This window comes from Cygnus olor, chromosome 6, assembly GCF_009769625.2.
Source record: "Cygnus olor isolate bCygOlo1 chromosome 6, bCygOlo1.pri.v2, whole genome shotgun sequence".
Lineage (NCBI taxonomy): Eukaryota > Metazoa > Chordata > Aves > Anseriformes > Anatidae > Cygnus > Cygnus olor.
In genome coordinates, this window is record NC_049174.1 from 7756372 (window position 1) to 7774001 (window position 17630).

General features: G+C 46.5%; 1 protein-coding gene across 6 annotated transcripts in view; it reads right to left on the reverse strand.

Annotated features, from left to right (window-relative positions):
- ERBB4 (erb-b2 receptor tyrosine kinase 4) overlaps positions 1-17630 on the reverse strand; it is a 575035-nt gene that overhangs the window by 351988 nt on the left and 205417 nt on the right. For all 6 annotated transcript variants that reach the window (XM_040562317.1, XM_040562315.1, XM_040562314.1 and 3 more), the window contains exon 2: positions 10328-10479. In XM_040562317.1, the coding sequence (XP_040418251.1) occupies positions 10328-10479 (152 nt within the window). The remainder of the gene's footprint in view (positions 1-10327; positions 10480-17630) is intronic.

The following is a 17630-nucleotide window of genomic DNA, read 5'->3' on the forward strand; positions in this document are numbered from 1 at the left end:
CAACAAATCCCAGCAAAATGTTTCAGGTTTAAGCTGCGTGGCTGTTGCTGTTCTCTGTTGGTTTAAAGGCAGCACAAATATTTGCAAGTATTTCCTTCTTATTTCTTTCTGCTTGCACGTCTCTGTCAGTTACTGAGCACTGCAATTCGTCCCATCCCTTGCTGCACAGTCCTTGCGTAGAGATGGCTGCAATAGCTGTTTTGAATAGGTTTCCCTTTTTCAGGTAAGGCACTTCTCCACCAGAGTATCCCATGAAAGGGACAGAAATAAAAGGAGGACGGGGCTATAGGTGTTGAATTTCTTCCTTAATCATCTTCTATACTTTTAACTACAAGAGCCTTTTCCAAATCACTTGAAGATCCCTGAGGCTGCACAGCAGCTGAGATATAAACATTTTCGCAGAGACCAGCTGTCCCAGAAGCACGTACGCTTCGCCCTGAGCTCACTGGCAAGGAGAGTGGGAAGGCAACACATCTGGAGAATACCCTTCCTTCTTTTACCTAAAAACTCCCCTGTCTGCAGAGAAATTAAAAAATGTTATTTTAAAAGTGAGAGCAATCTAAGACCTATTAGGTCATGTTTCCCACGCCCTTATCAAAGCTAGGCTGTTCCTCACAGCAGACGCATTTTCTAGTTGATCACTCTGTGGGTTTGAAAGGAATCCAGCAACATCATCTGCTTCCTGAAGAGGTTATTCTACAGTTTTGCAGAGACAGCCATTAATTCCCTGATATTCATTATAGATTTTCCTTTCTCGGCCCTTCACTCCACACGGTGTTTTTGAAGGATGAACTGCCATTATTATTCCTGAGGTATGTATTACACGGGGTTGCAGCTTTTGATTTATAGCAGCCATAGGACACATGCCTTGCCATCCCTTCTGCTCGCCACTGCCCGTTGGTCCTTTCTGGAGGGGACACTGTTTGCAAAATCCCCCTTCCAAATTCAAGGCAGGAAGGGTCTTTCTACATGTAAGCAACGCTGGTATGAAAAGGGGTTTAAAAAAAAGGGGGGGTTAAAGCAGGAGTTTCAAGCAGTAGCCAACATCTCAAGCTTTCCCATTTCAAGGGAGCAATATACCACAGTCACCCAGATTACCCAGACATAAAAACAATAAATAATGTTTCACAACTCCCTTGGTGGCATTTAAGACCTGAATCAGTCCCAAAGTACCAGACATCAGAGGGAGCTCTGGCCCATTCAGTTACCTATTGCAATCCTTTTCAAACTGAACAGCATTTATTCAAGGGTCTCTTGTCTCCATTTTGGGCTTGTTAAGGTTGTCTTCTTATAGCGTGAGCATAAACTCTTTTACAAAATGCATTGTTGGTATAACCTCTCCTTCCACTGAGCAACATTAAGCAATCATTTATTTTCCCTGCACAAAACAGTGCAGGTGTTTCAAAATCAGCATGATATTTCCACCCTCCTTTTGACATTTTCCCGTTTACTATGTTCTCACAGTACCTCAGAGCACTTCACTCTTCCTCTCTGGCAGGACTAATCACCGCAAAAGGGGGAAAAGGAACCTGCTAGTCAATACAGCACGCAAACACTATTAGCCTCCTACTAAACTTCAAACCCCAGCAGGAGAAGGCAATGGGGACGGTTGTGCTTAGCCACCAGCACAACTACTGCCTCGCACTAGATCCTCAGTGCATTAACCAAAACCTCCCAATTCGACCTCTCTGTGACGACGTTTGACACCAGGGACATCTCATCTCAGAAATACATCATCTCATACCCCGCGGTTGAGCAGACAGAGCCACCATCAGCCCCTGGAAGATCCAGCCACCCGGCTCCTCAAAACAGCCCAGCACAACGGAGCAGCTACCATGAGGACACGACCTTGGGAACACCTGAAATGCCCCCGGTGGGTGCTCAGGAAGGCTGCTTCTCCCTCTGCCCGCACCCTACCCACGCAGGATGCTGCGCGACACACGTGGCTCCACGACGGCCTCGTACTCATATCGGGGTTGGGGTGGGAGTGCTAATGCTGCTAAATGTTGCAATCTGCACAATTGTGCTGACATTTCTGAACTATAAAAGCCCTCTGGCAGGCATCTACAGAGGAAACCTTTAAAATTGATCTGGTTTAGCACAAAAACTGTTGGCTAAGCCTCCATCCATCCCTCTGCTCCTCCACCCCTTGACAGAGCTTACAGCAAAAGACTTTGGTTTCCCTTTCATATAGCTTTTAGCAGCAATTCAAGCCCATTGATCCAGGACTCTGAGTCGGTGTATTACAATGCAAGATTATTCAGCTCTCTGACAGTCAGTTGGTTAAATTTCATTTTGTTCCATAGTAAAATGGGATTGGAGGGAGGGAGAACTAAAGGAAAAATTGGCAATTCATTTCCTAAATGCTGAGGAAAATGGAAAAATATCACTCAAAGGAAAGCACAAAATGCTTTCACTTAGTGCATACCACTATAAAACAATTATATATATCTGTACCTACCTATACCTTGCCTGGGCCTCTCTTGACTTCAGTCTCTGTGGAGAAGATCTGAGAGGGTGGGTGGACGAAGAGGAGAAGAAATAAACCTTAAAGACACCTGAGCACAGTTCATCAGGGAAAGGCGTGAAGTGGTGGAGTTTACTCCAGCTCCAAGTTAGGGTTAAGATTAGATTTGAAAACTCATTACACTCACCGCTGACGCCAAATGCGGATAACCTCTCTTTCTGTGGCTGGAAGATAAGTACTCATTTGCTTTATAACCTAATAAATCCATTTAGAATTTAAAAGTGTTTGCAACTAGTCTTTTGTTGTAAGTTAGCTTAACTTTACCTCCCTGTTTGATTTTGTCCAGCTTCAATGAGGCCAGCACTTCCTAGGGGAGAGGTTTACATTTACAAGAGTAAGATCATTAGCAGCGTAAGGTGGTTGAAAGGGAAGGCATAATTGCTTTCACTTGCCTAGAGGGCAGATCAGCTTCTAAGAGAAACACCACCTAATTAAGAAGGTTTGCACTGTTTTATTTTTAATAACGTTTTCCTTCCACCACCGGTGTTTTCACAGTACCTGTCCCAGCAAGGTTGGGATGCGGGCTGAACCAAACGCACTTCACAGACACGCAGGAGCTAACAGCATCAGAACCCATCAAGGACTGGCAGAAGAGTGTGACGAGATACCAAGCAATTGGGAAAAAAAGAAATTAGCAGTCTATAGCGAATAAAATAACAACAAGCCTGGGCAGAGTGATGAATCTCAACGGTTGCATTCGTTTATGTTATGAATCTGGACAAGGACAAGGGTGATGCTGCCCTGCATCGCCTCCCGGGTGCTCTGCGAAATGAAGGGCGGCTTCGCTGCAGCCACGAGAACAGGACAGTAAGAGCAAAAGGTATTACTGATGTTGAGCATGTGCGTGGGTTTGGGTTACTCTGAATAATTTAAGTCAGGCTTCTTTTATCTCTCAAGAGTTGCTATCACTGCCGTGCGTATGAATCAGACAGGCTTCCCGGGCGGCAGGAGGTGGGGCGCCTCCACTACAATGGGAGCTGAAAGGGAAAAACTACAGAAAATTTAAAGAGACTCTTTAATCACCCTGGACTTCAAATCTCCGTGTGTGATACAGCTGACGGATGTTCACCCAAACTGAAGGCTTCACAAAGACAAGGGCTGCTAGGAGCTGGGGAAGCTCTTGACCAACATGGGTGGTGGGGAAACAAAGCCGCAGGTTGGGATCTGTCCCTGTGTCCACCCGGAGCCTCTCCAAAACCTCCACAAACAGATGCCTGTGCTGCTGACAGGCTCATTGATGCCACCTGCTAGTTGCTCCACACAGACAGCAGCTCGTGCCTTGTACAGCAGATTGGTCACAGAAAAGCAGAAACAAGTGAAAGCCACCACCCTGGCCTCCTGCCCTGTGGCAGTGCCATCTGATGGATGATGCCATCCTCAGCAGGGCCACGTTCCCCTAGAGAGGCACCACCTGCAGCCCTGCACCTCCCCAAAAAGCTCTGCCTGGGGAGCTGCACAGCACCTGGTGCACACACAGCCAAGGAGGGCAGCTTGACAGTCCCTGGATCAAAACAGGAGCCTGCATTTATGCAGCACACTGCTCTTCTTGCAAACAAGTGGTTATTTCAAGCTATATCTTTCATACAAAGCCACCAAAAGTAATTGCTAAATTAATGGGGCAATAACAAATGTACATATATTTGGTTATGGCTTGACAAATTCAGCTCGAGAATTAATTGTATATTAATTCTCTTCTCTGTTTGTTCTGCAGAAGCTAAAATTTTAATTCAAAACAGAAGAGTACCAGCTTGCACAGTCTGTAAGTTACACTTCCAGCCTCAACACCAAGCCAAAAACTACACTGCAGAGCGCTTCTAGTCTGGTTTTGCATTACTGGTGGGGAAAGGAGGAGAGCAGAAAGAGAGGTTCCACTGGTGGGTTTTTCAGTTCATTGTAGGGACACGAGGTTGGATTGTGTATGGAAGAGAAGCGATCCTCCCAGCCCATTACTCGGCCTGTTGCAATGCCCTGGACAGCTACAAAAATAAAAGAACAGAGATGGGAGGAGTATAAAAACAGAGCCAAAACCTGGCTGGGGGCAACTACCAACAGCATGAACTGCGTGGAGAGACGGAGCTGCTGGGTTTGTGAGCAACATGAAGAAATGGTTCTGCGAGAGCCGGACAGGGATAGCTGCGTACCACGGAGTCAGAAGCGAGAGCAAATGCATTTGTTTAACCCCGCGCTCCTCCCACTGCTGCGGGTGCTGCCGGGGTTATTGGCACCCTCAACAGGCAAGGGTGGCCAGGCACGATGGGGAAGACTTGGAAGAAATGTGGGGAGGGAGGGGGGCAGGTGGGAGACCAGAGGCTGCACGGGCAGCTTTTGGGAGGGGAGGGAAGCTGCAGGAGAGGGTTTCTGGAGCATATGAGGAAGGGAGGCACAGAGGCAGCTACGTGCAGCGTGTGGTGTGATGAGGATGTACCTGTATTACACACACCTGGCCTGGACAGCACGGGAAAGCAGATGCTGCAGGGACGTGGATGTTCTTGTATCGATGCCTCATGAAGGGGGAAAGCACAGGACTAACACAGTGCCTCTACACACACTGAAAGTACCCGGTGCCTTTACCTGCCTGCTGGTGAGGCTCCAGGAGCTGTGGGGTTGGGATGGAGCTGGGGGAGGTTATGTCAGGGACTATGCAGCTGTAATATTGGTCTTTGGAGCAGCAGCAAGCACCCAGGTGCTGGCTCACTCACCTACGGACAAGGTAAGAGTGAACACCGCTGGCTGGCTAGCAGCAAGGGAGAGGAGCAGGACAGCATCGTGAGAGGGGATGAGTGTGGCTTTAGAAATGCCAATCCCTGCCCTGAGGTTGGTGGCACTAAATTATATATATATATATTTATTTTTTTATCACCTCACTTCTTACTGTACTAACACACTGCACCGTGCTCTTCGTAGCGGCTGCAGCACGGACTTGCCACTTGACCACCCGTTTCTGCAGGCAGGACAGGTCTGGAGGGCCACATGAACCCAAGCCCTTCCTCCCCTTTGCAATCGATACTCCCTGGCTGGTTTGAGACCAGCTTATACTGCTGAGACTATTTTAAGCCATGGTTTCTGCAAAAGCAAAGGGAAATGAAGAAAAAGGCATCCTCCCGGAGAGGAGCTGTATCACAGATGCACCGCGCAGCTGGCCTCTGCTCCCACTCCACCCTCTGAATTTGGGATCCAACTCGCTTCAAACACGGCTCGGGTTCATCCAACACAGTTGGCAGCTGATCACGGCCGGTGTAAAACATTTTGTCCATGCCAGGAGCAGGGCCTGGCATGCCCCTGGCCTCCTGTAACCCGCCCAGCGCAGCAGCTGCTTTTATTGCCGTGTGTGCAGGACGCCTCGGCCAGATTTAGGCAGCAAGTTGGAGGTGTCCTCTTTCCTCCAAGATCGTGTGTGTGTGGCACATGCAGCCCTGCCCATCACGCTGCTGCCGGAACACTATTTGGCTCTTTATGCTTTGTTTCTTATGGGTAAGGTCCTGAGAGGGCAATTACAAATAAATAAGGACATGTATTTGACTTCCAGGCCTATAATTACCTGGTACCTGTCCAGCCAAGGACAACGCATGCTGGTGAGGCTGTCCTGATGCAGCTCACTGCAGGAGAGGTGCCATTGGGCAGCTTTGCCCAGCAAATCCTCCTCTCCCCAGATCTACTAGGGCTGATGTGCAATACTTCCCAAGCACGGCTGGGGAAAATCCCCCTCCATGTAGGCAGAACCACTCTAGAGCCTCTCCTTTCTGAGGACTCCTGACAGGCACTACTCCCTGTCCCACTCCCTTTCTGCTGAGCTGGGACCCTCTCCAAGCCTGTCAGCTGGGAATTAAGATACCATTTTGTTGCAGAAGAGGATGCGGGCTGTTCTGCCAGGCCTTCAGGAGCCGTATCTATCACTGCTGGGATCTGCTGAGCAAACTGGATGTGGCACTGCACTCCTGTCTCTGCATTCCTCAGCCCAACGCGTCTGTTCAGGCCGCAGGCTCTGTCCCTGCCCTGCCACTGGGTCGGCAAGGCAGCCAGAGCTTTCAGAAGGATCTGCATAGACTTGGTTTGTTACAAGAGAGCAGAAAGCTTCCTAAAAATACAGATTTTTTTTTTTTTTTAACCAGAAGCAGTCCTGAACACCCAGGGGCCAGGCAGCGAGGTTGGCAAGCAACTCTTCCCTTGCTTGCTCAGGCAAGCTGCCTTCCTCAGAGGGGCTCTGTCTGACCCAATCCTCCTCCCAGACTGTAACGCAGCCAGAAGCAAAAAATTACCTATATTCTTGATATAACACCCAAACCCTCGAGCTCCACCTGCCACAAAGTCTAAGGGTCCTGATTTTCACAGCCCACCCAGTTCTGTGTGTCGACACTGAGACAACGTGGCTATACATTGCTGCAGACACAGAGCAGCTATAAAGCTGCTTGCCGAGCTCGGTTAAACAACACACAGATATAACTGCTAAAGTTGCTGTGGGTAAGGGAACTACAGAGGTAAATGAACAAGGAATTTATCAAGCAATGGTAGATCATTTCCGAAGGCTGTTGATTGCAGTTAGAAATAAGTTTCATAATCATTTGGGAGAGTTATTGCAGTGAGCAGTGCAGAACTTCAGTCATGTCTTCAAAAATAAATAATCTGAAGTGGTTAAATAAAATCCAGGGACAAGAAAACAATTTACTGCCTGCGAATTGCTAAAAGGCTAAGGATTAGTCTAAGATAACTCTTGTTTACTAAATGTGTTTAACAGAAGAAGAGTGCCTGCAGAAGACGATTTTGTGGTATACTAATTGTGTTTTTCATTCAGAAAATTGAACGCAGAGATGCCATTAAGAAGTAAGAACTGCCCACAATACAAGCTGTCAGTTTTGCCAAGTGAAACTAGAATAAGGTCCTGTTTCCAAAACCAAACCGTCATTTCCAATAGGAACCAGTGCATAGCTGATCTTTTCCGAAATCCCAAACAAGGAGGTAAATCTCCGTTCTGGCCTCGGCAAGACTCAAGCAGCAGAGCTGGTGGAGCCAGAGGCCGGCTCACGTGAAGGACAACCTTGGGCTGCAATCGCTCTCCCTCCTTTTGGCCACCCACGAGCAGGGGATACCTAGCTCCCAAAACGGCAGGATGAGAGCATACAAGAGTGCTGGGAAAAACTGGGGGAATATACAAACCCTTCTTATGTGAGTGAAGCTGCTCGTGATCTCAATGCCACGCACACGCTCTCAGGCTTCAAAGTTTGGTGGCTGAAGGTTTCGTTCAGGTGACAGACAGCCCTTTTTAGTCTTAATCAGCAGATTAAGTGAGCTAACTCATACACGTAAAGCAAATCTACTTAGGGAATAAATATCTGAATATATATGAAAGATGGGATGCTGATCTTTTAATCTTCCTCGGCACAAATAAAATTATTTGTTCCCCCCACACACACTTGAATTCATTTATGGCATTCATTTATTATTGCATGATAAGAAGGTGAGCAGGCCTAGTTTGCTAGGTCTTCCCTCTAAGCTGGGGGCTACCGAGAAGGCAGGTGGGCACAAAGAAACCCTGTACTCCTCAGACAGACGTACAGACAACACAAACCATCACCTGACTGCTCAAAGTCCACGTGGTGGAGAAAGAGGGCAATTTTTGCAAGAAACTGGGAAAAAAGGGGAGTAGGCCAGAGAAGCATCATATGAGTTGCAGGATGAGTTCACCACACTGAAGTCTAGGAGAGATAAATAGCCCTTCATTTAGTTATCTCCCATCTGCCACCTTCATTTGGCAGTTAAAATCACTTTTAAAATGATAGAACAAGTAATATTGCCTAACTAATGAATGTTGAATTATCAGCACAAATATGCCAACATTTGTTTATTTACTTGCCTCACCGAGAACACGTTCTCCTGTTTGGTTTTCTATTTTAATGACCACAATTTATCACATTACATAGATTTGCAGTTTGCTGGGGTTTGTTTCAAGTTCTGCTTTCTGCTGAGATTTCAGTGAGAGTGCAGTCTTAAGTAAGATAAGCAATAATGCTAATAAAAATGCAATGGTAACTGTTGCCAAGAAGCAAATGTAACCGGACAACCTTTGTTTACTACACAGGATCCTTTTTTGCTCTCATTTGCTGGTTTTACCGTCTCTCATTTGCTAAGATTTTCCTCTGCTTGCAGCAGCTCCCCACGAGAAACAGTGACTCCCTAATTCCCAATTAATTTGCTCTCCCCACCTACCTGTTGGTCAGCATAAGAAGGATGGGAAGCTGAATGGGTGAACTATCTGCGATGAATCTGATGAATTCAGAGGCATGCACAACGGCCCCATTGGGAGTTTCAGGAAGCATCTGAAACTCCAGCATTGCCCAAAGCAGTGCAGGGACCCTGCCCTTTCACGAGGACTCCGCTGCCCGTGCAGTGCAGTGGGAACCGTTAGTCCAGCTGCCCCAAGGCTATCTATTTCGGAGCTCAGGCACATATGTGTTTTCCCCACCTGTCACAACTGTGAAATGTACAGACAGCATTTACTTCCTAGGCATTCGTCGCTCAAATTAACAGGCAACCTGTTAGTCTGAGTGCAATTAGCACCCCAAACTTCACTCCAGACATGTATCTGGTAGCTGAATTTTGCTTGCAGATCTTTTCACAGCCTGGTGTATGCTTTGAGCAAATATAGGCTGATGTATAGAGCAGAAATCCTGCGAAACCCCCAACAAATTTAACACGAAGCAATGTTAAACACACTGTCGGAGACTCTGCTTTGCCTTTGTTAGAAGCCGTAACGGAAAGCTCAAGTTTTTCTGAACTGAAACTGAGCACAAGGCTCACCCAAGACCTGGCAAACCAAACGCCCGAGTGTAACACAACCTGCGGGGCTGCCGGATGAAAACTCTGCTGCTCCCCTACGTGCTTTTTACAAAAATGCCACTTACATGCAGACACGCATCTTGCCATGTGACAGGAGCGTTTTGCAGAATGATATGCGAGCGATACCATACGATACAGGCAACACAAATCCTTATCCATGTCACGGCTTGACTTCTATTTGAGAGCATGACCCATGCAGTCTGTAACCACACCACCACGGGCTGTTTTCAAACATGGTTCTCGCACCAATTTCATCTATGTGCATTGGATCACTCCTTTACCAGGGTATTTTTTTCAAACATAATCAGTTTTGGCATGCCAAATCACGATGGGTTTAAATTCTTTCTATTTGGCATTCACCTCCTACTCCTTGTAGTTGCTACCAAGTTAACAGGTAACGCAAAAACCATGTTGAAATACTCCTTCACAAACACAAAGGCTAAAAACACGATATTTAAACAAAATAGGGAAACCTCTAAAGCAAGAAGCTGGCGGATCACACAACCCAGGCTCCACAGTGAAGGGGGTTTTATGTTAATTCAGTAAACACCTTTTGTTTCAGAGTTCTTCCCTTGTTTACCCTACTAACCAGTCCACATATGACATTTTATCAGGACAAGCTTGTCCAAGCCACCAGTGCTTATCTGCACTGCTCCAACCTCCCTACACCCTATTCTAAGAGCTCCAGACCCGCTGGCAGTACGCAGCCATAGAGACTGGTGTCACCCTCCTGCGGCGTGACACGGCTTTCTCCCTCACGTCCTGTACACATGTAAATGACATACTCAGAGCATCCGTCACAGCCACGACATCGCTCTTGTGTTCTGTGCATCTGTGACATTTTATTAGCCTCTTCTCCTGCAGGCTCTGGGAGGTGGTGGGCAGGAGGCCTGCCATCCTCCAGCCCAGCGTTGTGGCTACTCCCCTGTACACAGAAGATGGAGAGGAAATAAAGAGAAGGTTGCTTACCCGCAGGAAAGAGAGGTCTCGGTTGTGCTCGATGCTGGTGATTTCCAGGTTGCCCATAACTACCTCACAGTTCTCATAGTACTTGCGCAGGGCCCGGTATTGCTGCTCCAGGTCCGAGAGGGAGCTCAGCTTGTTCTCGGTGCCAGCACACACTGCAACAAACCACAAACGCAATCAGAGCGAGTAAGGAAGAGGGGAACAGGTGCAGAGAAGGAAGGAAGGAAGATTTATATCCAGGGATAGAGGTACCTGGAATAAAAATTCTGAGTTATTCACAGGATTGAGTACCAGCAGCAGAGGTGAGAAGGTCCATGATCATCTCAGCAATTTAAATACCTCTCACCAAAGTGACCAGGTGCTGGTATTTACCACTGAACATCCAGAAACGTGGAAAATGCAAACACATAGGGCAAATGGAAAACAAGTTGACCGCAACACATCAAGAGCAAAAACCAGGACCAGGTGAAGTCCCTGGATACAGGATGCTGAATACTAGATGTTCACAAATTTAAGGATAAGAGGCCAGAGAGACCTGTGCATCTGAGCTGACATGTGCAATCCACCATTTTTCCTATTCAGCTGACACCTAGAAGGACCTGTCAAGAAACCAAGAGCAACCTGGCCAGAAGGCTTGTACCCAGCATCATTTTCCCTCCTCTTTCCTGAAGTCCCCAGCTCTCCCGAGCTCTGCACAATTAAATAATAAAAGACAGAGCAAAAGCCTACTGTCTTTCCGCAAGTCACGAGACTGTGATCTGAATGCACAAGGGAGCTGTGTCAGACGAGTTAGGAAATACCAGCCAAATACAGTCAGTTTTCAGAAGATGTTCTTTAATATTACAGTACTCTGTTCTGAATCTTCAAGTCCCGTTCAAAGCCAGTGCCAAATCACAGCTCTGCTCAGTCTATTAGATTGCCGTGCATCAAGCAGCGACAAAAATGAATCCAGGAAAGAAACACAGAAGCAGGATTTTACAGCAGCATTTTTTCATGCAGCTCTCAGCCTGTCATAAGAGCAATGCCACTTAAATGTTTGAGCATGGGGCTGGCCTTTTCTTTTTTTTTTTTTTCACATACACTTACTTTTCCTCTCTACTGACAGCTTGTGGGCTGTTCTTATCTGCGAACAAATTAATCTGAATCTATCCGCACTTTTGAAATGGGCATTATATTATGCAAAACGTGAGCCAGACCAGAAGAGCATTTCTGGAGCCATTCCCACTGCTGGATTAGATCAATACAAACAAAACCCTCCATGACTGGAGGCCTAATCAGTAAAATTGGCTAAAATATGCTCTTTTGAATGATGCAGGTCCTTTTTCCTTTAAAAGACCAAAAGCGATTAGGTTTTGGAGTAGTATTATTATTATTTACTTACTACACCCTTTTTGTTTTGTTTTGTTTTTTTAATAGAAATGGGAACAATTCTCATCTGCGTCCTCTGCTGCCCATCTCGCCTGCTGCAGAGCAATCTGCTCCGGTGCCAGGGCGATTCGAGCCTCAAACAGCCAGCTGGCGAAGGGCTGCGGGAGGCAGCCAAAAGCCCCCTGACTGCTCAAAGTTTGCTCCCAAGGAAACTCCCCCTGCCCTACAAATGGCAGCGGAAAGCTGCTCCTCCTCAACTGGGATGCCCCACCAGGGAGCAATACCAGGGCTGGCATCACTATGAGCCATTTGTGGGCTCAGGGGTTAGCAGATAATTCTCGTTTCTTGCGTTTCTAGCAGCTGAAGCATAGACGAAAGCAGAACAGGCACTACATAGGACTGCTTTACCATGTACATGTTTGGTCTAGTTACCAAAGGAAATAATGCAAGGGATGTAGGTTTTTAATACTTTCTATGACTTACTCAAATTACAATTTCAAAGTTCTCACTAAGTTTATAAACTTGAAATGTTTGAAATACATTACAGTGTGCTGCAAAACAAAAAGTAAAAATACTGTCTGGTTTACATGAATTTTAAAATAAATACTACCTGATTTCAAGCCGTGATTTAAAGCACGAACATTCCTGCTTTTGAAAGTTTTCTCAGAAAACCTTACCATTTAGAGTAAAACACTCCAAGACAGGATTTTGTTCGTAACATTTAATGGGTATTTTTGAGGATTCCCAACTTGGTAAGTGGGTAAGCTGGAAGGATCAACCACTGCTGCATCGTCCTTTCTGAAATACAAAGCCCCATCCTATCGTGTATGCAAAGCTTTGTTCAGATCCAGGGGTCACAGAATCACAGAACAGCTTGGGTTGGAAGGGACCTCAAAGACCATGAAGTTCCAATCCCCTTCCATGGGCATCATAACCCTTCAGGAAGATTCCCACGTGTCCCTGCCAAAAGCCTTCGGAAAATGTTTGCTACCGATTACAAAATCAGTTTGTTTGCTTTTTCCTTGAAAGCAGCAGCATCTATAACACCAAGATTGACTGTGTTTCCAGCCGAATAAGTATTATTCTGTCTTAAGGCTCCCGAGGACTAATAAATAATTTCTGTTCCATTTCGCAATCGGTGCTAAGGATCAACATAGCTCAGAAAACAATTCCAGCAGCTCAGCTAATAAAGCTATCCACCGCAACACTGGTATTTCATGTCGCACGCACATTAAATGTTTCACAAAAGCTAATTTAGCCATTTTTTGCTGTAAGGAGGCAGAACATTTGGAGCCTGCTCTTGCAGCAACAGGGGTGAAACCAGCCGAGATGTAAACCAGGGCTGGAAGTTTTATTAGAGGAAGATTAATTTTGTACAACCAAACCTTGCAGTAACTACTGCCGACTTTTGATAATGCTATGGAAATCAATTCTTCCAGATGAATAAAATCTTAAAAGCAAATTTAGAAGAACTCACGTTGATCTTCTAAATTTATCTCGCAGTGATTCCAAGCATTTAATTTCTGTCTTAGAAAAACGAAATCCCCTCTGGTGCATAAAGCCTCTCCTTGTGCCAGCTCACACCTGGGCCTCTGCTGCTGGGGGATGCATGGCAAAAGGTGGCCATCTCCCCTGCCAAGGGAGGAAAATTGGTCACAGACTGCCTCAAACCAAGCAGTAGTACAAGACAGACTCTCCTGCGTGGAAGGGGGATGTAACAGAGCTAATATTCTGCAATATGTACCCGAGTTGGGAGAGCACCTCCAGCCTTTGCAGTCTTTTGAAACAGTACTGGCACTCATGTGTTGTCTCAGCTCTTTAAAATAAAGTGCCAAAATAAACATGAGCACAACAAAACATCATGTCGTGTGCCTTGTCGTGCCATACAAAACCGCTGTAATCTCAATTCCACAGAGAAGCACTTCTTCAAAGCACTTGGTTGTACGCTGGTTATCTAATACAGGCCCAGAAACTGATGAACTGTATGAAAACAAAGACCGTGCGTTGAAAGCAGTCCCTGCACCAGATTCTCTCTTGGTTCATAAAAAAATACTAATTGGTCTGTCTCTAACAGGGTCAGCAAAGTACTAGCTCAGATGCCTCTCCAGCCTGTAGCTTCTCCCAGTGGGGAATGTGAATGTAAATCTGCCTTGGCCTCTGAGCAAGAGCACTCCCAACTTGCTCAGATTTTGCACAGGTGGCTCAGAGAGGAAAGCCCTTCAGAGCCATTTCAGTGCTGCACAGAAAAATCTGACAACCCCATACATTTTCTCAGACAGAAACACAGGGAGCAGCTGACCTGCGCCAAGCTACCCTGGTGCCATGATGCTCACAAGTACATTTCTTTTCAAACACGCTATCTGCAAGCCCTTTGCCATGCCCTCTCCTAGAATTATGGTAACAAACCTTGCCAAGTGCTCGCACACAGATATAGAGAGCCACCACTAACATCATCCAAAAGCTGAAGGAGTGCCCCTTCGTATCTGGGAAGCCCTGTGCCTGCTCCTCATCTAACCCCCAAACCTGGGTGGTTTGGGGAACTGCATCCTCCTGCAGTACAGAGTGCAGCCGGTGAAAATGAAAACAGAAAACTTACAGATTCCTGTTCCCAGTGACCTGGAGTAAATCTCTGGCTTTTCATTCTAATTCATTTTATTGACATCTTGTAACTCTGAGGACCCTTTCCCATGCTCTGCTGCAATCCAGAAGACAACTCATCTAGCAGCTAGGCAGCTGAGAGATGCCTCCCTGCAGAGGAGGGTGGAAATGGGCATCCAGCTCCCGAAGCAGTTGCCTACGCTAGGCAATATGCAGGTCTCACTGGCAGAACCACCAATTCTCACTGAAAAGGGGATTTTAAAAAGGAAAAAAAAAAATTAATTCCAACACTACTATTATTTTGTGCCCACTCTGATTGTTGTGATGGCTTTTCCCTGTCTTACCCCTCTCCTTTGGGCACCTGTGCAGAAGGGAGCAGCTGGGGGACCCAGGCATGTCAGGTGGGCACCGGGGCACAGCAGTCTTGGTCATCACAGCACTGGACCCCCACTATTACCCACACATTCATGCTTTAGGTTCGGTTGCTTACTTCTCCCCAGCTACCTCAAGTGACAGAGAACTGCTTCGGCTCCTAATGGCCCCAATTACAGCAGTCATAATTGTCCGTATTGAAGTGAGTTTACATTTTTCATCAATATTCATGCATATGACTCTGAAATTAATTTCCCATTGACATTTTTTTCCTAACGAAGCCACGCCATTTGGATGCTCACTCAGAGACAGGAAATAGTGGAGGCATTTAAAAATGTCCTTTAGTTTCTGCTTTTTAGGCCATTATTGTGCTCAGCTCCGCTGATGACAAATCTCTCTGTTATATTACAAAATCATTTCGACTCAGTCTAATTCTGGTTCTTGTAATTCTAATTGATTTTATAATCATCCCAGCTCAACAGACAAGCTGACTTTTGGAAGGAGGGCGACAGGTTTCATTTTTTTATGCAGCCCCTCTCTGGATTTGCCGACAGTTTGAGTTATCCAGGAGAAAATACCGTCACCTCCATGCAGCCACCCCGATGTCTTGTGTGTTCAGCCAAGCAGCGAGGAGGCATCACCTTGAGCATCCCGATATATCTCAGGATTCATCACAGCTGCTCACAGTGCACCCCATGGCCCCAAGCTCTGCCTTTCAGTCTTTCGAATTACAGGACATTTGAGGGAGGAGGCAGGAGAGCATCTCTGCCTGCACACAGCACGACCTCTGTTTGTTGATGCATTTGTCAAGCAGGCCAAAAACACGAGACAAGGATTAAATGTTCCGAGTCACTAATTTTTCTTTTTTTTTTTTTTTTTTTTTTTTTTTTTTTTTTAGGAACACAGAATTATATGTTCCTTTATCGCAGCCAGGAGGAGCCTAACAACATTTAGCACCTCTTCCTAATGCAAGCCTTTTTGTACTTCCCCGTAATTTATTTACTTAATTAGCTGTCTTTATACAGACAGCACCATTACCAGGGTTTCTTGAAGGACAGCTGAAGTAACTGTTTATTAATAATTGCAAACACTCCTGGCAACTTGCTAGATCCCCCAGCTGGGGGGGAAATACTGGAGCCCCTTAACAAACAGCTAATTACCAGCAATTTCACAGCAGCCCCCATTCATTTCCTTCGGCTCCCCACTCAGCACTAGCCTGGGTACCCTGTGCCCGCACAGAAGAAGGGTAAAACAGTTTTAATGCTTTCATTACCTTACAGCTCTCCTTAAATGAGCTGCAAGCCCTGTGTTTTCTTGCAATTAGGCACATCCTAATGAAGGGAGGGCCAGCCTGCCTGGCCTTACAGCCCTGCAGATGGCTCCTGGGAGAAGACAAACACCTACTGCAGGTCACCACCTCTCTTCCTTTGACCCCATCACCTTCCGGAGAGCGTCTTCAAACTGGAGGCTTCCCTTCCCTAGGTGAGAGGCCCTAATGAAGGAAAGCATCATTTTTTCTCTACTCCTAATTAAAAGCTCAGCTGACACAAGCGTTTTCCTTCCATAAGGCCTGCTCCGTGCTACAACACGGCCATCCCCTCTGAATCCCACCAGCTACCATGGCCCCTGGGTCTGGAAACATGCACTGAGCCTCCAAATCTTGTCTCCAATGGTGTTGTCACAAAAGGAGTGGGGCCGTGCTTTATGAGGATGGCCTCACCTCCGATGGAGGCTCATCAGACACCATCTGCAATGGGCAGATCTCTCCCAGTGTTACGAACACAGAATTGAATAGTCACAGTGGAGACTGCCAGGGATTGTAACTTCATCGAGAGGGATTATTTATGTGCGATGACAACTTCCTGAGCTGATGGCACCCTGTCTTTGCACCGAGCTCTCCAAAATCTGTTTGGTTGCTGCTACGCACTTTCACTGATGTAGCACTCGTGTTTGAATCAACCAAAAAATGGCATCAAAACGTTGACTAGATTGATACTGCAGCATTTCAAGGATAATTGCCTATGCTGACCGTGTCGAGCCATTGTCATCTGCTTGTTTTATGCTAACATCTCCAGCGTTGCTTTTCCTCGTGTCCATGCTGCAATCGGAAAGGACAACATAGGGAAGACGTGCTGCAGGACCTAAGTCATGCAGCTACCACTCAAAAAAAGCCAAAAATAATACACGAGGCTTTGCCAATGCTGTTGTTTTTTTCCATGGGTGCATACCAATCTATTTTCCCTGGGTACTTCCCCTTCCCTTCTTCTCCCTGCTCTTCACAGACATACACTCACACTCTCTTTCCTCATTTCATCATATTTCCAGGGTAAATAGTTGCTCCTTAACTATAATGTAGGTACCGGACTTGACAAGCAATTAAAGCAAACAATTTCCACTCGTCTAACTTTGCCAAATTAGTCATCTGCCATCTGCTCCATCATCTGGCTCTCCTTGAGGTCTTGCTGGGAATCTGGAAGCGCTCACTCCAACAAGGAGGCAGCAGCAATGCCTCCAAGCTGGCAGGAACCTGAGGGATGGGGGGGATACGGGGGGACACGTGGCCCCACGGTGCTCGCCGCCACCCCCGGCCAGCTGCCCCGTCCCTGCTGCAAGCAGCTTGCTGGCGCTGGCAGTCAAAGTGGCAAGTTGCAAGTCGTGTTAAAAAGAAATCTTGAATTTTAAATGCTTTTCTACAGCCATGTAAATAAATGCTTAGCGAGGATGAATGCATGGAATAGAGGGAGCGTGGCATTTTCTTACCAGCTGCAGGATGCAAAAAATAACTTTACTGAATGTTTTCAGCATTTACAGTTTTTCTCCCGATGAAGTGCCAGGCCAAAAGGAGCAATTAATAGACATTATCTAAGAGAGACTGGAGTGGTCTCTGCTTCCAGCACTAGGCTTAGTCTGGTCTTAGATCTACAGACAGCCTGTTCCCGCCTCATTTTCTGTGCGGTGCCCAAAATTA